The sequence below is a fragment of the Aulostomus chinensis genome, chromosome 12, assembly GCF_037954235.1.
Source record: "Aulostomus chinensis isolate RoL2024-O1b breed Wild chromosome 12, RoL_Achi_v1.0, whole genome shotgun sequence".
NCBI lineage: Eukaryota > Metazoa > Chordata > Actinopteri > Syngnathiformes > Aulostomidae > Aulostomus > Aulostomus chinensis.
The window spans coordinates 12,696,401-12,720,325 of NC_141331.1; the positions used below are offsets into that span (position 1 = coordinate 12,696,401).

The window sequence follows — 23,925 nt, forward strand, 5'->3', positions numbered from 1 at the left end:
GAAGACAAGCACTGACATTGACATTGACATGTGAACATAAAACCTTTGTGAATGCTGTAATTTTCTGTCTGCCTCTTATTCTGTTTTTTTTTCCCTTATTTACTGATGCATTTGTTATGAGTAATGTGTTGGAAAAGAAAGAAAAAAAACACAGAAAGGTAACTAGTCTGTTTGCAGTGGGAAAGGGGTCAGTTCCTTTTTTTTTTTTTTTTTAAATCATTTTACCGAGGTTTAAAGTGCCTTCTATGGGGATGCATGTGGTTTTTGTGTTAGGGAACATTAACAAGTCTACCCCGTGTTTGTTAAAAACTGAAATTTTGCTTAACTGAGAAACTTCTGAACGCACTTCCATTTTCTTCGGTAGCCCAACGGCCCTAAATGAGGAGATGACTTCACCAGCCGTGTCTGTGCTGCAGTCGCCGGCCTTATAGGGTAGTCAGCATTGAGGTATTTCACCTTAATCCACTGCAGGAATTTGGTCTTCAGCTGGATTTATGGAGCTGGGACTCACCATAACATAGGTAGACAGCCGCCTGTCTATTTTTTGTTCCCTTCGGCCATCTTTGCTGTCAAAACAGGGGAACCTGAAGTATTGATGATTGAGATTTTGAATCACATGGTGAAATAGTATTAAGTAGTCCTTGCTGTTATTGATTGGGGTTTTCATAATCTTGCTTTTGACTTTTAGACTACAGATTGTAAAATTCTGAGCTATAGACTGGTTTGGAAGATGTGAGTATTTTCAAGTTGCATTATGGGAAACGTAGGATCCATTGTTTTCTTTTTAACTCGACCCACACTAGACAGCAAAAGCCCTGATATCTTGGAAATAGATGATTCGATCTGAAAGATCCTGCTCGCTTTAGTCCCTCAAATACTTCACACTTCACAACTGCATCACGCTTTAGGGATACTTCATCTTCGTTATGGGAAAACACAGCACTCACTCACCTTTCACATGCTCGTACTGCAGATTTGGTTTTACTTGTAGTGTTGTAGTGCTCCTATTTACTAAGCCAAATGTAATGTTTCACTTCGTCATTCATTCAGTCCATGTAAAAGCTTAAAGATTAGCAGAATTATACTCTCTGAAGGTACTACTTTAAAGTACCTCAACAGTTTTTTTTTTAGCAGCAGTTTTTGTCCAACCATTCAAATATTTCACAAAGTGGTTCTGCAAAATCTCTACATGTTCAGATATCTTGGGATTGGAAATTGGGTTGTAATATGAATTAAATGTTCACTGTTGTTTCCATTTTAAAATCTGTATAATTTTTTTTTTAAAGGAGAAAAAAAAGACTTTTTCTAATGCAATACTTAGTAGTCACCATGTAAACTCGGACTACGACTCATGATTTTTATCATTATAAATTCTCCTGAGAGAAAATAAATCTTTGTGCTCATGGAATGACAGAATGTAGGGCAATTAGCCAATAATCATACTGCCTATCCCATATATATTCAGTTCTTACAACAGATACACCATGAAGAGGAGCCACTCTTCCAGTGAAAGCAGTAAAACATCAAGTCTGATTCCTAGCAGGAGTCATAAAAATGAATTATTAGTTGTTTTTAGTTCCAACAAAGCCGGTGGTCCTAGTTGAGTATAGCGATGAATGTGATCTCCTATTTTAATAGTTGCATACTTCATCCATTGTGACATACCTGTGCGTGTGTTTGTGTGTGTGTCCACAATGAGCTTGTATTCTAGAGCACCAGTGTATTCTGCGTTTAAGTTGACACAGCTGGTGGGCAGGATGTCAGCCTCAGGCTTCGGTCTCTGTTTGCAATTCTCCCCTCAGAGAACAGCCTTCCTTTGCTATAAATAGCTTCCGTGTGTATGTGTGTGTGTGTGTGTGTGTGTGTGTGTGTGTGTGTATGTGTGTGTGTGTGTGTATCTTTTCCATATACAATTGCATTTGCTCTGTATGTCCATTCTGTGTTTATACATGCTGACATTGGTTATGATAATAAGTGTGTAAGAGATGGTTGAATTCAAGTTTCTTGTGTTTTCCATCTTCCCAAACGATATAATCTCTGCTGTGTACTGCTTTTTTTTATTGTTCTCCTCATTATAATTAGGATGGATGGATGTTCTATAAGAACTTAACATGCTTCTGCGGGGCGGCATGGCTCAGTGGTAGAGTGGCCGTCTGGCAACCGAAGGGTTGCTGGTTCGATCCTCACTTCCCCAGGTGACCATGTTGAGGCATCCTTGAGCAAGATACTGAGCCCCTAATTGCTCCTGATAGCCCTGTGATGGACTGGTGACGCATCCAGGGTGAACCCCACCTTTGCCCGAAGGCTGCTGGGATAGGCTCCAGCCCCCCGCAACCCTTAACAGGATGTGTCTTCGGTGTAGTTTTTCGATAGCCTAACTTTAGCATAGTACCTCTAACAATGGTATTTATGCTTTAAAAATCCTAAATATGCTTTGTTAAGGTTGTCTGGAATTATAAAATGTTTAAGTTTCAATTTTCAGCAATGAGCTGCTGTAAAAATACCATTGGTTTCTGTTCGAGTGATCCCATGCTAACCCCTGCAATGCTAACTTCCAGGTTAGCCTACAATAAAACAAAAAAACTTTAGCTCTGCACCTATTTTGTGTATATGCGTGTGTGTTTGTGTGTATGCGTTTATGTGTATGTGCGTGTGGATGCGTGCGTGCTCAAGAATTTTTCTTCTAGGTTTTTGACTTTTTATTATTTTTCTCCCACTTGTGCTGAAATTGAATCCAAAGTTTTCATCAGACAAAATCAAATAATTAGAGAGATTTAACCATCATGTTAGGATTCTAATCAAATTTGTCACTAGGAGGCTCCATAGAAATATGTTTTTTTTAATCTTTTTTTAATGTTTTCTCCCTCCAGACGAGCATAAAGGAAGGATTGTTGTTGAAACAGACCAGCTCGTTCCAGCGGTGGAAAAAACGCTACTTCAAATTGAGAGGCAGAACTCTTTACTACGCCAAAGACGCCAAGGTTTGTTGACTGAGTGTACTCCTGTGCAACAACACACATCCACAAATAGCCTCAGGTATAATGCGCTCAAGTCTTCTGTCTATAAATTGATTTGCTTTAGATGGACAAGCTGCCATTTGTGTTGATCCTCAATTTCTGCTCAGTAATCCCACAAATGAATTGCTTCAGTGTGTTGAGTCAAAGCCAGTTCCAGATGCAGGTGGACCGCCTTAAACCTGATCAATCCCCTCACTCTTATAGCCTGGTCTGTAGATGTTCTTCTATACATAAATTCTGAACCCATCAAATCTAGTTTTATTTCCGTTCTTAATCACTTAATTGGATTTACCTTCATCTTGTTTCCTTCCAACAAAAGCTCTGAACTATTCACTGTTGTGGACCTTGCATCTAACGTCCCTGGTCTGGAACATGTGTGTGTATGTGTGTGTGGGTGTATATGTATGTATCCGTACTAGACTGGCAGTGCACTGGCTCGCTGGCAGGAGCGGGCGCTGCGTAGGGTGTCCAGGAGCCGTGTGTGCTGGCGAGTTCTGTCCATGTGCTGGACTGGCGCACGACGCTCCCCCCCTCCTCTGGGTGCCAGTGGATCTGAGGAAGGCCTAGTGAGAATCCGGGTCAGCACAGCACAGCCAGGGGCCCTGGACCAGGGGCAAGATCACTTTAGCTCAGCCATTCCATCCCCACCTACTCACCTACATGATAGTGCTACATTCATGTCTTATGGCACTACCGGCTCAAGACTGGTTCAGAGCTCTCTAACATATCAAAACAGCATGTTTAATCATCCTGACTTTCTGGAGGCCATTTTGTGAATTAATTAATGGAAAATTAAGCTCGAACCATTTCCAGGCTTTTCCCTGAAATGAGCATAAGTCTGTCCATAAGACATGAATGCACTGGATACTGGAGAAATAAATAACTACAAAGGACAGCAAACATATATCACTGTGACTCAGGGTTGGACTGGGAGCAACATTCAGCCCTGGCATTGTCCTTCTTGACCGGCCCAACCTGAACTGGAAGTATTGGTTAGTTTGCCTTCAGTTGCCAGAAGGTGGCTTGAGGTGCTTTTGCATCATCTTTGTACTTGGTTCATTTGAATCCTGGACTGGAGTGGCAGTAGAGTCTCTAAATTGCGAGCTTTTTTCTGTCCTGACGCTGCCTGTTATCCTGCGGCTGGTCAGCAGGGGGCGTCCTCTTCTTTTATCCCTGTTCCCTACGGGATTTAGCCTGCTGCTGCTCACCTGTACCAAGCACCCTTTGCTCCTCTTTGTTTGTTGGACTGTTAATCCTAGTGCTGTAGCAGGTAGCAGAATTTTGTATAACACAAATTAAGCCAGTTTTTAATGCCAACCATTTTACAGCATCAATATGTTTAATTCGCTCCACTGTTTCGGCCCTGTATATTTTCAGTTCAAACATTGACTCTTTCTGTCTGACCTCTATTTTCCACTTCAATTTTGATGTTATGTGATTGGAACGGTTTGAAGTGTTGAAGGGATGACTCGCTAAATTCAATATGACAATTTTGAGACCAATCTCAAAGGCTGGAGATATAGTCTACATGCATTGATCTACACGTTAACACATCCATGCAACTTCCTCACATATCCTGCTTACACTTGGGAGTGTTGATTGCAGTTGTCCTTAGAAAGAAAAGCTACGAGGCCAGAAAGTGCAGTGTAGTGGCACTGGGGATGATCAGTGACAGCAAAGGTGGGATGTTTTGAAGAGACATTGTTAACACCATTGCCACAGCACAGTGACATGTCAGCAAGTCGCTTTCTTTTTTCCGCTGGTGGTGCCCAACAAAGGGGGCAGAATTGCCAGGTTCCCAGTCCAAGCCTGCTGTGACTATAAGACCATTCTCTAGATTCATTTATAACGTTAAGATAAATATCAATGAGGCCTGTGGCTTTCACTTTTCTCCCGCTGTGTGTTGCTTGTCCTGCTTAAATCCTCTAGCTTGTGGTAGAGTAAGGATTGGTGATATATTGCATAATTGGAATATTATAAGCGAGTGAGATCTTTCTGTCATTGCCAGAAAGTGACAAGCTCCCGTTCCCTCCATGTTCGTCCACTCCGGTGTCCCAGAGGTGGCCTGGCTGGCTGTGCTGCCCTTTGCACCTCCTCATTGATCCATCCTCAAGGCTACATCTCAGCATCAGCATTTGGCCCATTATCTGCTCTTTTGTTCCCAAGTCAAAGACGGTCACTGGTAGAATTAATGGACTCCTCACCTACAATTTAACCTGGTGTAAAAGGAAGGAAAAGGTGAAAGGAGAGAAGAGTCAGTATTTTGAGGTCGCTGAGATGCAGGTCTGGATCTATGAGCAACAGAGGAGCTGGATGCTTGCCATTGTCCACCATTCACTGTTAGCTTTCATTGCAACTCCTTCAACACACTTAAGTGTGCGTGCGTGTGTGTGTGTAAGCGTGTCTTCGGCTGACAGAAGGCGAGAGAGTGTGTTAAAAGACTTTCGAACGGCAATCAAATACATGCAAACACACTTGATGCAGTGCTATAGCAGCCAAGAGCACTGTCACAGGACGGCCATGTTTGTGTTGGCATGTCAGTCATACACAGAGGCCCGACACACTCCATACACACGTATCACACACACGTATCACACACACGTATCACACACACACACACACACACACACACACACACACACACACACACACACACACACACACACACAATGTGTAAGGCATATATTTATTGCAGTGCCTAAGACGCATGCTCCCACCATTCAAACACAAACACACACACAAACCGCCTGGTGAGGCTGGTGTGTAGCAAAGCTTTGGGAGAGCATAATTAACTGGGCATTCCCTCTGACAGCTGCAGGAGCCCCCCACCCTCCACATGCACATAAACACACACACAGAGACACACACGCTCACACACAGACGCACACACACAGACACACACACGCTCACACACAGACGCACACACACACACAGTCAGAGGGCATTCCTTTGACGGCATCAGCTCAGATGCGTGCCTTCCGCATCACAGCTCTGTTAGGATATCATGTTCTTATTTGTAGACTCTGCCTCTCCTCTGTGTGTCCGCTGGCTCCAGCTCCCCCACCACGTGCTGTACAGCGTTCTTAGTCTTCACTGTATTGTTTGTCTCATGTAGGCTGTGAGTCAAAAAAGGAGACAGAGTGACACTGCAATGTAGATTTCCGTGCTCAGCTATATAAGGACTGCTTTATTGGGCAAATAAAACACCATGTCAGGTTCGTGAAGGGAGCGAGCAAGCATGTCTGCTAGCCCACGTGGTTGAAGCTTTGATTTTCATTCATGTACCATGCAAGATATTTTACATATGTAAGGTGAAAACAAACTGCCTGTGTGTTTTTTGCCATACATGTAAAAGTGTACTCCAGTAATCTTACACATGTATGTGTGTGACTTATCTCACAATTAATACCACGTCTAGTAGTAGTAACCCGTGTTACAACGCGCACCTTGTCTCACACTGGTCAGTTTTTTAGATTTTGAGCTATTTTTGCTCCCATAATATGTCATTTCTCACTACGGGGGGGGGGGGGCCTTTAAGAATATGCATATGCATTTACATTCCCCCTGTGGAGCCACCGTGACCAGGCGTCAGTATGCCAGCTAGCATGGCTTACTCGCAGCGACCGCTCTTCCTGTTTTGATTAATTGAGAACAAGAACCGTTATAGCTGTGGTCTTCTTTCTTTTCCAGCTAGCTTCTGTCCAACAGTCACCAAACTTTTATGTTTTATTTCTTTATATTTCCTTTTTATATTTATTATGATGTTGTTTTTGAGTGTAACAGTCCTTTTCTAAGTAGAGGGCACTCGGAGAACATATTCTTCCAACAGGGTTACCTTTGAACATCCGAATTGAAAAGAAAAAAAAAGTTGTTTATTTTTTTGTGCTTTTGTAAATGGATCTACCCCAAAATGTATTTGGTTCTTTCATGTTCCATCCTATTTACCCTATTTAGTTTGGTGAAAATCAGCCTCATGATCTTGAGTGATTCTGTTAACAGAAAGACAAATAGCACTCAACGGAATACCACCACGGCGGATGTAATAAGCTACTGAGTGATCCACCAAAAAAATAAAAAATAAAAACAGCTCATTCTTTCATACCTTTCAATTTCTTAAGCTTCATTTACAATTGCTCCTTTTACACAGCCTTATTTTACACTGCAAGAAATAGTTCCACCTCTCAACCTGAGGTAGTAATAGTGCTGTAACGCTGTAACACCTCAGTCCAAACTTAGACAATATTGAGTTACACTTTACACGACGTATATCGCACCATGCCTTGTTGCAGTTTTCATAAAATTTTCATATATTTTCAATGCAACAAGGTGTCATAATGATGATAATGGGGGCTTTTTATGGCAAAACTGGATAAAGGTGTAAAAGTCTGCTTAAAAGGAATTAATTGTCTTGTTGTAAGTAAATAGTATGTTGTCATCTGTCATGAGAAGTATTTTTCATTACCTGAAACTTGTAGATCTTGTAGAACAAGCGTGTAAGCAACATCTTTAGTTTAGAAATTGTAAATTTAACAATTCCAGTTTCCATCCTATATCAAAATGTTTCAGCTTTGTAGTGGCTACAATAAGGCATGTCATTCACTGTTGTCTTCATGCCCGAGTTACAATAAGCTCAATATAACCTCACATTGAAAATAAACTGCAGAGGCTCATTCTTGTTTTCTCCTTTGTGCCCTCAATCTCTCTCTCTGTCCTCCTGCTTGGACCTCTCCCTGACACAACCCTTTTCCGTAGTCCCTTATCTTTGACGAGGTGGACCTATCGGACGCCAGCGTTGCAGAATCCAGCACGAAGAATGTCAACAACAGCTTCACAGTGAGTGCACCTTGCAGTCTAACATCCACATACACACAGCACCACCACTGAGTTTTAGTGATGGATGAGAGTCATTCGTGAGTGTAGACTGCACATGTTGCTCTTGTGTATTTTTATAGATGTCAGATCCTGAATTCAAATGGTTGGATGATCAACATGCTTTCACAGCCAAAGAGATGTCTAAAAATAGGATAACAGTGGATAACCTGGCTTTACATTCTAGGCACAACTGTGTAAACATCATCTGAATTGCCTTTTTTCTAATGTCTGAAAGACATTCACTTAAAACCTTGAAATCAACAGCACGGTTAGATTCCATCACTCAAACCACAACACTCTTCATATGAAACTTTTCCATTTCGCACTGTACTACACTGTACTGCACCATTCCATTTCAGACTGTACTTTTCCGTGCCATACCGCACTATACCATAATGTGCCTTATCCTACTGCACACATCTAGTGGTTCAAGTATTTAGAGAACAATATCTCTACAGGTGATTCAGTGCCTTGCCCAAGTGTACTGTGAGAACTTATCGCTTGCTCTAGTGACATCTAGTCAGCCAGTCTCTCTGAACGCTGTCAGCGGTAGCCATACGGTGCAGAATATATTCATGTAGCTACACCAAAACACTCATGGCGGTCCCTCTCAGTCACCGCCTTTAACTATTCATTGTCAGTTGGCCGCAACGTCTTGAATTGTTTGGCTGAATGGAGTAACTATCCCTCCCTGTTTGCTATTGAATTAAATGTCATTGTTCCAAAATCCATCAATGCATTTAAGAGATATTTAGAATTGTATAAAAAAAAAATAACTGGTCCAAAATGGTGGCAATGAGTGGCACAGAAAATTAGCAACACAGACATGTAGCTGAGACCATTTTAAAATACATTTTAATAATTTTTGTATTATAATAGATGTGGTAATTGATAATTTAGGTTTTGTTAAAATTTAAATCGTCTCTCTGTCCCCACCAATGTCTGTTGTTTCAAAGTCATCAAATACACTTCTCTCTCTCTCTCTCTCTGCCAGCATTAATAGAACTTGGGTTGTGCTTAACATGAAAAAAAACAACTCGAAAATTACAAGATGCTATTTTATCAGGCACATACCTGGAGCTGCTTTTCCTGTCTATCAGCTTGTTTGCTGGACAATAGATTTAAGGTGATTTAATCACCCCTTTTGAAAATTGTATTCATTGAGTCTTGGACCTCGTCTATGTTTGTAATGAACACTTGGGTCTATTCAGGAACAGTCAACAGTGCTTATAGACATTATTCTGGAGATCCTTCAGTTTCCCTTTCAAGTAAAACAATTCACCTGTTTGAGCTGGATATGTCAGAATGGGCTATATTTAGATCAGATTTGAATACATTTCCCAGCTTTTGTTTTTGCAACAACCCTCTCATATCTCATCCTCCGGGAGAGAACAAGTGATGATACTATGAATGGATGCTTGTTCAAGAAAAGAATGAGCAGCAGGAGTGTGCGTGTGGGTTGTTGGAGGGAAATGAACATGGACATTCTCAGCACCACAGATGAAAACAGTGGAGGAGCGAGTGGTGTCCTGCTCTTTCTATAAACGTCTCTCCTCCTCCTGGGTCTTGCTATAATAAGAAACAAGGAGGAGGAGGTTGTCAGGAGAACAGAGCTCAGGGGAGAGCAGGCTGTTATTTTTAGTAACTGCCTTGAAATGCTTCACTGAGAGCCCCGGGATGGCCTGACTTCTGCCATATTCATAAATAAGATTAAAGGTGCCTGCCTCACGTGTGTCAAGCATGACTGTGTGTGTGTGTGTGTGTGTGTGTGTGTGTGGCGTGTGGCATGTGGCGCGTGTGTGTGCTGCAAGGTGAATATCAATGATGCTGTGTTGTGCTTACATGCCTGAGGCTGCAAGCACAGCTCAACGTTCCCTCATGAGCATTTCACTAAGATGGTGGGAGGAAGAGGAGGAAGGAGAAAAGGAGGAACTAAGGAGAAGCAAATATAATCACTGTACAAATCAGTCAGAGAAATTTAAAGGCATGGAAAACCGGCATGGCAGGAATACCGCGCATGAAGCTAATGATTGATGGGGAACGTCCGCAGAGCAGTTTAAGATGGCTATGAGGAAATAGACACAGCAAGGAAGATTAATAGAGGAAATCCTGGAGTGACGTTCCACAGTCCTTGTCGCACTTGTGTATTCTTTCCCCCAGGGTGAATAGAGAGAGTGAGAGTGAGCGAGAGAGAGGTAGAGTGCAATCGAACGAGAGTGAAAAGTGCGTTGTGGGGAAGGAGATGCAGAGAGAGAGAGAGAGAAGGAAAACACTGACTGGGATGAAGAAATCGTAGGTAAGATTGATGATGGAGGTTCACCAGCCAGTCCGCACGTGTGTGTGTGTGTGTGTGTGTGTGTGTGTGTGTGTGTGTGTGTGCGCGCGCGCGAACTGCTCTGATGCGCATCAAACCAGACGCAGTCACGTTAACCGACAGGGGGAGACCAGCTATCGTCAGACAGGTTATGTGATTAGAGAGAGAGAGTGAAGTAGAGGGCGAACGAGGGGAGACCACTGCAGATGGGCTTTGACTGTGCAGAAGAACACTGTGTCTGTGTTTCTGTGTGTTCGATCTGTCTGTGTGTCCGCTGTTCCTGTGAGGATGAGTGATGCTGCTGGCGTCCTCGATGCAGGTTGGTGCTGATTGAAGTGTTGTGTTGGTGAATGATGTGTGGTTCCCCTTGATTCGATGCTTTAGCGATTCATTGGTGTTTGGAGCTCTGCAGACGTCCACCAGCGGACACGGGGGGGGGGGGGGGGTCATCGAGAGGGAGCTGCTTACCAGCAAATCATTTAATGTCACTCACATCATCTCGCACTAGTTTTTGCCTCTCTCCTGTGTGTTGTACCCTGTAAAAATGCTTCACCAATGACAAATTTCCACAATTTTCCTTTTGTTGTGTGTGTTTGTCAGATGTCTTTACCACTGACCTGTCAAGAGTAAAACAACTAAACAAACATTTGTAAAACATGTTTGTGTGTGTTTTGTGACCAGCGGATCCATTTGGAGCTCCGTCACTGCCTCCCTCCGTTGTTGTTGTTGTCAAATCCATTGTTTGACTCAGAAGAGGCGCCTGTGTGAATATGCGATGAGGCACAGTCATTGTAGCGCGGAGCACAGAGAGAGCGAGAGCACCTTGCAGTCCATGTGAGCCAGAGCTCAAGCCCAACCCCAACCCACAACCCATCACAAACTCAGCAGGGATGCACTGCCTCTCTCCCACTGACTCACTCGTGCTTATTGGATTGGCTCGGTCATTACTGTCCACTTGAAATCCGTGAAATTAATCTCAAGGAAATTCAAATCGGCTTTGAACTGTGCACTTGCATCTGTCGTTCTTTTTTTGGGAGGCGGGGGGGCATTTTCTTCTCAAGCAGAATGAAAAGTTGATGAGATATATTTAGATGCTCTCATCGTTTTCTGATGGAGATGCTGACAAGCTGTTGTTATTAGTCATCACACACACGCGGGCACGCACAAACTCACATCCACATTTATTCAGCTCTGAAGGTCAGTCAACAAGAGAGGTTTTCCTCGTTTGAGGGATACCTAGAGCCATTTCTAAAAATGACTTGTGTTTCCTCTTGTAACCGATCTTATCCAGACCTGTTTAAAGACACACACTGAGCTCAAAGGATCAATACGCACAGACACAGACACACACACACACACAAACGCACGTGAGCACCTGGCATGAATGGTGAGAATGTAGAGAGAAGAAGAAAAGACATCAGATTTGCTGGTGTGTTGCTCAGTATAGACGGCTGGTTGCAAATACACAACACATTAACAGCTGAACACACACTTTCTCTAATATGCCAGTTGTTTCCAATCAGTGCAAAGGAACACGAATGGGATTGGCTTTGATATTGGGTGAGGGCAACAAAAGGACAAAAATCACGCCACCATGAACTGGCCCTGGAGTTTTAGAGATATTTATGTGTTGTTTGAGATTTCAGCTGATATTTACTTGCGTTCTTGCCATAGATGAATTGATTTATCAGCAACTGTGAATGAGCCAGCAAGCACAAAAGATGGATTTTCATTCCTAATGGTTGAATGAAGAAGCTCTCATGGAGCTAATTTTCCAGAATATTCTTCTTAAGTGAGAGGGGCAGATTTAACTCAGGATGTCACGAACCTAAAGGTTCAGCTTCTAATTTTGTGTCATCACTTTTCAGTTGCAACAATGGTTTTTGTTTTTGATAATTGATAATAATAATTAATAATTCTGCTGATTATCATTTTTTTTGTCTTAAACAGTCAGAAAATGATAATCAGTGTGACTTCTAGGTGGGAGGAGGCATGCAACTATACCACGAGATGGATGTTAAAATGATCCTTAAAGTGTATTTTGCTTTCCACTTAAAAAAATGACAAAGGGTTGTTTTTTTTTCCTTCTTTCTGGATGCATAGCTTAAAGCTAATGGCACCTCAAAAACCAAGTTTTTTTTTCAAAAATGTCCATTAACAAACTCTTAAGTGCATCAGCTGGTGTAAATCTCATCTTCTGTGTCCGGCCGCACACTCAGTAATCCACTAACACTTTTATTTGAGGAAAAAAAAACAAATGAACTACAACCTTTCTGGATTGTCGCCTTTTTCATGCTAGCACAGAGCAAGACATGCTAGCAGATTAATTGGAACCACCTTGCTTTTGCTTGACAGTGCTCGTACACAGTAGCACTGAACCGGCCAGGCTGACACATGGGTGCATTGTTAGATTCTGGACTTGATTTAGTTCGGAATGCGTTAATTGTTGGTGAGGAGGCTCGAAATTGTTCAAAATAATGTTTGCTAACAGGCACCGGACCTGTTACCTGATGATGTGCGCAGCCTATGAGTGATATTCTTGCTTTTGAAATGGCAATTTGTGTGTATACAGTATAGCCACAGACAGACCTTTGTTACCTGTCAAATCCTTCTCTCATTCACCTACAAGGAAATGACTGACAGGGTGAACATGCAGTCATGCCAACACTAATATTTTAGACCAGAATGGATAAATTCCTTGTGTTTGCACACATGGGAGTGTGTTATCAGCCCTGAGCATGCGATGTTTTGCTCGGATTTGGCGATCAGTCTGTCGAGTCAGCCGTACATACCATCGTGGGTGGATGTATTGTGTTGTTTCAAGATGTCACCCAGGTTTCTCAGCCGTTGCCCTGTTGCTGCTTTGCATCTTCGCACCATTATCTGTGGATGCTTTCTTGCGTAACAGATTTTCCAGTGAAAATGACTGACGTCCCGCTGCTTCTCACCTCTTTATGATTGCATTCGTGAACACACATCCTACTTTCACAAATCAGACTCCACCGTTTACGGCGGATGTTTACAGTTCCAGGGTTCATGTGGTTGCTGTAATTCCTTGTTAATGTTTGAATTATAATGAGGAATTTTCAAGGTTCGGAAGATGTTTGGATTTTTCAGCAATGGGCACGGAAACCTCTGGGGTGGTGACACTCTTGATGGAGTTTGCTCGGTTCTTGCTGGATACTGGAGCTGTCTTCTTGTTTAATAGGGGTGAAAAAAATGTCAGTTTTGCAATATCTCGCTGTACTTTTCCCTGATATGATAACAATTTTCCAGCTCTTAATATTGACTTTTTTCCAAATATTAATTCCTGTTATTGACAGCTTGTAAAAACAATGTGGCTCGCTACCATTAGTTACTTCCAGGGAAATGTCTCATTTTAATGTGTAATATTGAAGTGATATTTGACCCAAAAACTGTATTTTGCCATTAAAGTGCTCACACACTGGGGTCTTTCCCTCTATTGTGACTCCAGAAATTCAGAAATATGTCCAAAAATTGTCAATTTACAAACTGTTAGAGTTATCATCTAATATAATCCACTAATTCTCCAACTGGCAACACTGATACTTGTCCATATAAACTGACGGTTGCACTGAATCGTTATCGTCCGGCTCAAATAGTATTTCATTCTGTTCATGTACTCTGATTTTGTAAAGTCTGCTTTATCTTCTTTTTAACTTCACTTGTTTCCATCTGAGTTTTTTTTCTGCTCGTTCAACCAACACAATCAAAATCACCTGTGAGATTTCCATTGACTCCCGTGGGACTTGCCAGAGCCCACCGATCCCAATGCAGTCTTCTAGAGCAGGGTCTTCTTTCAGGACTTATAAAATGCTGACGTATCACACGGGTGCATACTTGTTGATACCACTCTCACATTTGTTACCCACTATCAGAGGCATTTATGATACTGGAATCAGAATCAGGACAATTCTAATTTATTCAGGGGGTTTTCTTTCCTCCTCTGCAGCCCTTTGAACCCCCTAATCTCCCGCTGAGCAAGTCAGGCCAGGTTTATCCTGCCTTTCCAGGGATTGAAGCAGCAACAACCTTCTGGTCACAAACTCACTTCTTTAGCCTGCAGACCCACATTACCCCTCTGCACTAGCCTGTAATTAATCATGAATGACATATCTTGCTGAGGAATTAATACATGCGCTTCACTGCTAATGTATCAATATTGATTAGCATTATGTAGAGTTGTGAGTGTGACTGTTCAGGTGAGTAACATAAGGACTTGGTGATGAGATGGAGAGAAAGAAGAGATGAGGGAGCATAAATAAGTAATGGGGTGATGAAAGGGTGCTGCATGTCTGTTGGGTTATCTACAGGAAGACTTTAAACACACACATACAGGACAGGAGAGGAGGAGGCAATGAGGGAGAGAAGCTCTTAGCCTTGACGGAGGCGCTTCGCCTGTCAGCACATATCTGCCTCAAAGCAGCGTGAAGAGCTAAGAGCGAGAGACGGAGAGGGCTGAGTGGAAAAAAAATGCTGGAGCAAAAGGAAACGACTAACTGAAGAAGGTGTTAGGGGACGAGTGAGCTCGAGTTAATGAGAAGGAGTGGACGACAAAAAGAAAGAGGGAGGGGGCTCCTCATCTTTTTCTCTCCCTTAAAGACAGAGCTGAGCGCTCGCTCCTCTCAGTGGCACCACAGGCTGGAGGAGGAAGAAGACTGGAAACATCCTCTCCTATTTCACTCACTCTCTTGCTCTCTCACCTTTCCCGTTCTCTTCCTTCAGGTTATCACTCCTTTTCGTAGACTCATCCTCTGTGCTGAGAACAGGAAAGAAATGGAGGACTGGATCAGTTCGCTGAAGTCCGTCCAGTCCAGGGAGCATTACGAGGTAAGAGCCCTTTTCCAAATCAACAAATAAAGTGACGCATGTGAGTTCATGTGCGTTGATGTGGAGGCAGGAGGAAAGCAAAAAAAGAGAGGGATGAAGAAAAAGAGGTGGCAAAGATATAGAGTTAGGTATAGAGGATGTTCCTGTATCTGCTACCAGAATATCGACTACTTGTGAGGACAGATGGCTGTGTAAAGTACAGGACTAACAAGAGGACGTGTTCACATGGATACACATTCACACACACACACACACACACACACACACACATACACACACACACATGCACACACACTCAATAAAACATCACAAAACATGTTTGCTGATTTTAGCCGGACCCCTAATAACTCACCAGGCAACACGTGTGCAGTCACACTGCTCAACATCCCGACATTAATTTGTTTTTATCCAAGACAAAGTTAGAAGAATCTAGAGAAATAGACCACTGTGGCATTATTTAGTTGAATAGAAGGGGCCCGTCACATATTTCACTGTCAGTTAAAGATATACAGAATATCCGCGATGGGTTTAGGCGAGCGCGAGGAGAAGCGGGAGCATACAAGGAGAGCTTGTTAATAGCTTTGATTTGGGAGGGAATTCTTATATAAGACCCCATCTCTCACCCCCTTCCTTCACTGCAATGCAGCTGTACCCCCAGTGCTGACACACACACATACACTTCTGGGCACACAGATTAATAGAAGTGCACACACCAACACACCAATATGACAACACTATGCTCTTAAGCGTAACTGTAGAAATTCTTTGTGTAGAAGCACCTGTTAAAAAAACAGTAGCTGTCTCCAACTACTGCAACGCCCACTCTTGTACTGTACAGTCCAGAGTGTTCCTCCACTTCTCCTAGCCGTGTGTACATTTTGTAACATTTCTGACCAGTAGAGTTACTCTATTGACTGTCAGCTAGGTGAGGGCTGCTCCTGTGGAGGCTTGATGTATGGCCTGCTGTGTTCTTTCCACATGTTCAACATTTTCCCAGGTTATGTCATCAGAAGCTTCTTTATAGAGCGGAAAGACCAGACCACGGGAGAACTATGTTGTTATACAGGAAGAAGTAGGAGGACATTTAGTAGGACGCAAACCACCAGCAGGACCCGTGCCAATGTGGTTCAAAATATGAGTTCCGCCTCATTTTATGTCTAAGGCCTTGGTATTGATCATTGATACTTTTTTTTGGCACTGACCGTTTCAGCAGTATTGATTCCAAAGATGCAGTATTCCAAAGATGCACCAAATTTGTATATGTTTTATATTTCTATTGATGTGTTCAAAAAAAGTGTTGTTTTTTTTCCACTTGATATTTTTCGTGAAGCGTTAAGCAGTTATGCTACATGCAAGTCAGAAAAGCCAGAAACATTGAGCCGCTAGTTGTATTAAATCTTCCAGTAGCGATGCTTCTGTACGCGTTATGAGCGTTATGATGATAGTTGTGTACTGTGCTTGCTTGTTTGTGGAATTGTCATCCCAGTACTGCCAACCTGTTTTAACCTCTCCTTTGCCAGACGGCACAGTTTAATGTGGAACATTTCTCAGGGATGCACAACTGGTACGCCTGCTCCCACGCACGGCCCACCTTTTGCAACGTCTGCAAAGATAGCTTGTCTGGAGTCACGTCTCACGGCCTCTCCTGCGAAGGTGAGTCCCACACGCACATAAACACACAGACATCTGACACGCATCGCATTTACTCGTGTCATATATTTTTATGCACAGTGATTTGACACCTCATCAGAAATGCAGATCAGATCTAAAACATTTTACTGTTGCAGCAAATTATTTGGAGTTATAAGTCTTGCAGTGTGCAAATCTATAGCTACTTCGGGGAGGTAAATGACTATGTTGCGTAACACCCTTTGAATCATTGAAATGAGAAAAGTTTTTGCTCAAATATCTGTCCAAGTAGAGCAGATTGGATATATCAGAGCCAGCAAGAGTCTTTGAAATGTCTGGGCTGTGTAGCGGGATGTCCATCAAACCGCCGGGAGTAGAGGGAGTAGAAAGACCCAGTGGTGAAGCGCACAGACTTATTAACATACGCCAGCCAGTATTCATATACTTTCCTGTCATATTGCGTGTTAAATACTCCTTGACTCCAGCTTATTTTATTTTAGCATGTCACATCTCTCATTAAGAAAACCTGTTAACTGATGACGCTGAACCTCCTTGCTGTGAAGCGGCGCTTTCGGGTAGAAGGGGGAGGGGGTGGACACGGGATGACGCAATATTTATTTTTTGCTTTCTTTTTTGGTGTTGTAAAGTGTCAGTGGCAGGAAGCAGAACTTTAGTAGCACCATCTGCATTTTCCTTCTCTCTAAATCAGCTAATACTCCCCTGTTAGTCTGTACACATGGACATGCGCGTGCACTCAGTGTGAGCGAAATATGAGTCACGCATTTGGAAGAAAGAGACATACAGACAGATGTATTGACATGTTGGCACCTGTTTTAGGCTTAATTATCTTGAAAGGTGCACATACAATAAGCATGTTATACACAAACCAAACTGCACATGTATAAATATTACATTTATGTACACAATGGCTCGCATGCATGTCTGTTCTTACCTACCTGAGTATGGAGAGAAATGTTTGATCCTAAATTGCAGGGCAATGTGCAATTAGCGTAAGGAAAGGCTCTGTCAACCCATATAAGGGCAGCAGACATATGTGCAAAATTGAATAAAAATAGAATAGAAAGAAAAATGCCACCTGACGTTGGAAAAAAAGAGAAAAAAATCTGCATGTATAATCTGTGATGACATCACGTACCAGTTCCGTCTGGACTTGACACGAGCTGGTAGAGCTGGCAGAAACGTGTCTCCATGGAGAGAGATAGATCTGTTTTACACTGTCAAAAACACACAAAAGCACACACGCATGCATGCACGCACACACATACACAGTCTGCTTCACACGCTATTATCAGCACTTGTTTCTTGTTATAATATGTAGCACATGTTTTTTGCCTGTTTGTGCCAGTGATTATAATAGCTTTGGTTTATAGCGTTTGTTATTGTTTATTAAGCAAGTGAGCAGAAACCGACTTTGAATAGAATTGGTTCCAAGTTAAAATCAAAATACAAAACACTTTTGACTTTTTTTTCTGTAGCCTGCTACATGCTAAGATACAGGAGTTGCATCAGTGTGGTGCCATACATTTGCTGATCACATTTCCGAAGTAGTTTGCCCATCATTGGTTAGGATGGTCAAAGGAAGACAGTGGGAAAGAGGAGGAAGGGAAGGAAAGGGAGCGGGGGTCAGGACAATCAGAGACAGAGAAGTTACACAGAGGGGAGGCCAGTGTCTCGATTAAATGTAAAGAGTCGCCAGACAAACAATTTCACAGCAATCAGTGCAGCTTATATTTCCCTTCGATTTCCTATGCAGGTCAGTGGGGATTGATTTGTCACACACACACACACACACACACACACACACACACACACACACACACACACACACACACACACACACACACTCACACACAAACACACTCACAGGTTCTGGTTCGACCATTAACAGGCAGCACTATCAAGTCCTCTGCATTGCCGTAATGTTCAGCTAATGCTCTCTAACAACATTTGGTGGTAGACTAGATTGAAACATCGATTGCTGCTTCCGGACATGACTTTAGATTGATCAGATTTAGTTTGTATATCTGTCGACTATGTAATGATGACATGGTGTGCGTGTCAGGGCTGTATATAAGCAAGGCTTGAGTGGCTGGAATCAGTTCCCTGGTGTACAGACATTATTCATGAGCCCACTAAGTGCTTCATTGCTACTTGAGAAGAAGGCGAGAGCTACTTTATGTAGCCGTACGTCTGCATGGGAAATATTCATGTAACACCGTCTGTACATTTCCTAATCAGAGCAACCTGCATTAAAGTCACATATGGAACAACTTCTTCTCATGCATACGTATGTATGTTGCATTGATGTGAAACCATCGCCATTCCAAGCAATAGAACTGGGTTTTCTCATCTACTCTGACAGTCATTGTACTGGACGTATATGGACATACTGTTGGAAGGAAATTCATAGTAAAATATTGCTTTATTGTGTGGCACGGTGGTGCAGTGGTCAGCACTGTCGCCTCACAGCAAGAAGGTTCCAGGTTCGAGTACCGGCTCCAGCACAGGATCTTTCTGTGTGGAGTCTGCATGTTCTCCCTGTTCCTGTGTGGGTTCTCTCTGGTACTCCAGCGTCCTCCCACAGTCCAAAGACATCAAGAGGGGACGAGGCTGATTGATACTCTAAATTGACTGTAGGTGTGGCTGTGAGTGTGAATGGTTGTCTGTCTATATGTGTTGGCCCTGTGATGGACTGGAGACCTGTCCAGGGTGAACCCCGCCTCTTGCCTGAAGGCTGCTGGGATAGCCCCCCCCCCCCCCCCCCCCTCGTGCACGCGACCCTTAACAGGATAAGCGGTAGAAAATGGATGGAATATATAGTCAACATTTTACACACTCCTTTCAATGAATGTTATATCAATCAATTGTTCTTCACTGCTCTAAAACACAGTGGTAGCATGTAGCTGCTAGTGGAAGCGCAGCACAACAATGCTGGTAGCTAAACTTCTTTTTTTTTAAGATGTTCAGGTGAGAATTATCAGGTTCTTTGTTGGAAAACCAGACTCATATGATTGTTTCAAGCATAGTATTGATGCATATTCTCCCTTAGCTCCTAACATACATCGTATAAAATTGAGGGCAAACGAGCATTTGAGAACTTCGGCTACATGAAGCTGCAGCTCATTTCACCACTTTCTGACGTTATCTCCTGCCATATTCCGAGGTAGTTCAATTAATACAGACAAAGACCAGTTTGGATTAAGTTGAATTTGTCTTTTAAGATGGCTCAGTCTACTGACCCATGCAAGGATTCAATGCGCTTAAGCTAACTAGCAGTTAGCCGTCCGGTGGGGGTCTGGAGCTCTGTAATGCTCCCAGTGAGGAGAGAAGGGCATCTCTCTGCTTGACAGGCTATAAAAATGATGGAGAATAAGCAAATTTCCCCCTAAAAACTGGTGTGTTCCTTTAGGATGACTTGAACTGAACAAGTTGTGGGTTTTATTGGGATTATCATGTTCCAGGAAATAGTCTGAACCTTGACCCCATGAAAAAATAAAACATGATGTTTTTGTTTTTTTGGGCAGATGAAGATATTTGGATTTTTGTAGTTTAATAGTTTGCAGTACAGAACATAATTATTCATATAAAGGCAGATCAACCAGTCCAGAGAGTGGACTGAGAGAAGGGCTGTCATGCTTGCTGTTTGTCTGTCACGATGTCACTTGCAGTAGCGGCTTAGGGAGGGTAGTAATTGCGCCCACTGACATCTCATTAGGGCTTGATACATTAGAACACTGTTCCTTGTTGGGTGTGTGTTTGTGAATCATGCATCAGTGAGTTGCAGCTTGTGAAAAAGGAAATGTACTTAAATGTATGAAATGCTGCATTCTGGGCTCAGTTAGGAGTGACCATCAAACTATCCATGTTATTTCTTAGTTCTTTCCCTTTTTATGCAATTTAACTTCATATTTATTTATTTCCTATTATATTTATTGAAACTCCTTAGCTTAAACCATGTAATACCACACTCCCACTGGAACATCTTTTAGGAAAGCATGAAGTTGCAACCCTGAGTGTGTGCAAATCAGCTGTTCACACTTGTGGTTGTCTTGTGATTGTGGCGCGTAGTTCTGACACTTTTTCATGGTGAAAACTTAGTCATATTTTCCAATTTGTTATGGTTAAGTGTCCTTAGTTGATGGTGGTTTTTTTTCTGGAAATGATGACGTAATATAATGTGTATATAACAAATGTGTAATGCAGCCTCTCCCTACTGCTTTTAAAGAGACAGATGCTCTCAAGTCATCAATAAGAATCTTTGAATCAACTTTCTGGACTTCATTTACCTCCATGATTGCATCATTCTTCACTGGCCAAGATGTGTTTAAACTTGTTTTTTTGGGTTTTTTTGTCTACCACTAGTGATCTCTGTATTCAAGGTTATTCGCTGGACTGAGTTGCTGTAACTTAAACAAGAACTGGACAAATGTTTGTAAACAGTGTAAAACCTCATCAGACTGACAGGTTGTGTGTTTGGACTACTTGTGTTTTTCAGTGTGCAAATTCAAAGCCCACAAACGCTGCGCTGTCAGAGCCACTAACAACTGCAAATGGACGACCCTGGCTTCCATAGGGAAGGATATTATTGAGGATGAGGATGGGGTAAGGTGTGTGTGTGTGTGTGTGTGTGTGTGTGTGTGTGTGTGTGTGTGTGTGTGTGTGTGTGTGTGTGTGTGTGTGTGATGTGAAACCAGCAGCAATAGATAGAAGTGTTCCCTAAAGACATGAAAAGTAAAGATAATGATTTGTGATTTCTCTAACTTTGTGTGTGTGTGTGTGTGTGTGTGTGTGTGTGTGTGTGTGTGTGTGTGTTTGTGTGTGTGTGATTCTGCAGATTGCGATGCCTCACCAGTGGCTGGAAGGCAACCTGCCTGTCAGTGCCAAGTGTGCCGTGTGTGATAAGACGTGTGGCAGCGTGCTGAGACTGCAGGACTGGCGCTGCCTCTGGTGCAAAGCTATGGTCAGACATCTGTCTCACACACACAAACACACACATACATACACACAGAGTAAATGCCTTATTTGGCCCGTGCTTAAGTACATAACTACTTAAACAAATATTATTGAAAACAAGGAACAAAAAACAATCTCAGCATTGTTTGCAGCTCGATCATCTTTTATTCAGTGTGACTGAGTTGGGGTTTAACATCAGGAAAAACATTTGCCATTTGTATCTTTGATGGATCTTGACTGAGGGAAGGTCTAGAATGCTCTGGCTCTGTTTTCAATTAGCCTAACTCCATCCATAAATCAAGCTATTCAGTGTTTGCCACTTACTGAGCCTGTCACCGTTTCCATAGAGATTCTGTCGTTTTAAATGCCTGAGAGACGGAAGGAAAAATAGACCAGCGGCAAAAAAGTAGTGATGCATTTTGTGCTGGTCAGTGTAGCTGCTCCAGTTGATTATGGCTACAATCATATTCAGCTCCACGGACGGACCTGCTGTGTGTCAGGCCTAACACTGCAGTGAGTTAAACTACAGGGAATTAAAGTGATCATATTTACTGTATATTCCCCTTTTATATCTCAATGTCCCCAAAGGAATAAATATTGAATTGAAATAATGAGACAAGTGGTGTCCTGAGATTACATGGTGGTACCACAGGAACCAGTACCAACAAATACTTGGAGGAGGGTGTTCAAATCCTGCTCATAACATCACAGTGTTTCACAACTTATCTAACAATGTTTTTGTAAGCTTAACCAAGTGTTCCTTGTTACTAAATGGGAAATTTCAGTGAGTGACGGGTATTCCAGTCTCCTCGACAACACGCATAAAAACCATGAAGCTTTCTCAATCGTGAAGTGTTTTAAAACATTATTTTTCCAACAGTGAATGATATTATGATAAAGTTTTCGAGACTACAAAACATCATCAACCACCTCCCAGAACAGGGATTTCCTGTCTCCGCAAAAGGATCCACACAGACTTTCTATTGGCTTTGTTCTTGTGCTGCTGACATGTAATTTTTTTACCAGATGTCATACCACCACAATGTAATATCGTGTTCGTCAGTAAGTCAAGATTGATGGTTGAAATCACACTTAATGTAATGGAAGTGGGCAGGAAGAGGGTTGAGATGGCATCTGGGACCCTGGACGAACTTTGACCCAGAACTTTGACCCAGACCTCAATTAGTTGCCAAAAAAAAAAAATGGTGTGGAGGGGTCTTCACGACCTAATAAGTTATGCATTTGCACATCATATACTTTGCCTTTTAATTTATTGTACTGGATACGTGCAAACATGTGCATACTTAGTATACTACTGTAGGATGTATCGATTTTATGCATTTTTATGTTTGTAGTTGCATTATCTGTTATGATATATATTTCTTTATATATTTTTTATATATTGCATGCCTGTCACTGCACATTCGTCATATTTTAAATTTAAACTTCCAGCTTTACTGCCGAATCTGAAATGAGCAATTAAAATAGTGATGGGACAAAGATGTTTCTTTTAAATGTTACCATTGTAAATGTCAGAAATGAAACGAGTGTTTTATCCTGTATTTGCTGTTGTTCTGATAGGTGCACACAGCTTGTATGGATTTGTACCCTCGCAAGTGCCCTCTTGGTCAGTGCAAAGTCTCCATCATTCCCCCTACGGCGCTCAACAGTATCGACTCAGATGGTACGTATCTCACACACACACACACACACACACGCATACAAACACACACACACGCACACACATTCAATTTCTCACCTGTACAATCGTGCTGACTCACAGTGGGTCAAAGGTCGATGACTGACAGCACCTGTGTGCAATTGTCACATTTGGGAGGTAAAAGGCTTTGATTGTTTTCCTTTAGTTCAGCTGTCTGATGTCGTCTCCTTCTGAACTTTGGTCTTTCGCTCTGTCACATGGACGGATGGTGGCAGGAGGGAGGAGAGGATGATTCACTGGTGAAATAAACACGCTGGCATCGATTCATGAACACACACACACGCACACACACGCACACACACTTTTTCTCACTTGACTGTAAACGACTGGAGCATGTGCTATAAACAGAAAGGTGAAAGCAATATTAACATTGTTCCGTCATCAACTCATCCTATTAGCATCCTGAAAGGCTCACAGTGTACTGGTGTGTGTGTGTGTGTGTGTGTGTGTGTGTGTGTGTGTGTGTGTGTGTGTTCCAGGAAAGTAACGGCATCTTTGATAGCGGCGTGGGTGAAAATATCACAATCTTACAGATCTACACACACCTA

At 42.4% G+C, this 23,925-nt stretch overlaps 1 protein-coding gene across 6 annotated transcripts in view; it reads left to right on the plus strand.

The window, feature by feature from the left end:
* Nucleotides 1-23,925, plus strand: part of dgkh (diacylglycerol kinase, eta) — a 50,839-nt gene that overhangs the window by 8,227 nt on the left and 18,687 nt on the right. For 4 of the 6 annotated variants that reach the window (XM_086220229.1, XM_086220228.1, XM_086220226.1 and 1 more), the window contains exons 3-10: nucleotides 2,871-2,981; nucleotides 3,437-3,595; nucleotides 7,770-7,850; nucleotides 14,950-15,054; nucleotides 16,575-16,707; nucleotides 21,200-21,306; nucleotides 21,539-21,664; nucleotides 23,239-23,341. In XM_086220229.1, the coding sequence (XP_086076355.1) occupies nucleotides 2,871-2,981; nucleotides 3,437-3,595; nucleotides 7,770-7,850; nucleotides 14,950-15,054; nucleotides 16,575-16,707; nucleotides 21,200-21,306; nucleotides 21,539-21,664; nucleotides 23,239-23,341 (925 nt within the window). The remainder of the gene's footprint in view (nucleotides 1-2,870; nucleotides 2,982-3,436; nucleotides 3,596-7,769; nucleotides 7,851-14,949; nucleotides 15,055-16,574; nucleotides 16,708-21,199; nucleotides 21,307-21,538; nucleotides 21,665-23,238; nucleotides 23,342-23,925) is intronic. The other 2 variants (XM_086220227.1, XM_086220230.1) reach the window with 1 other exon arrangement.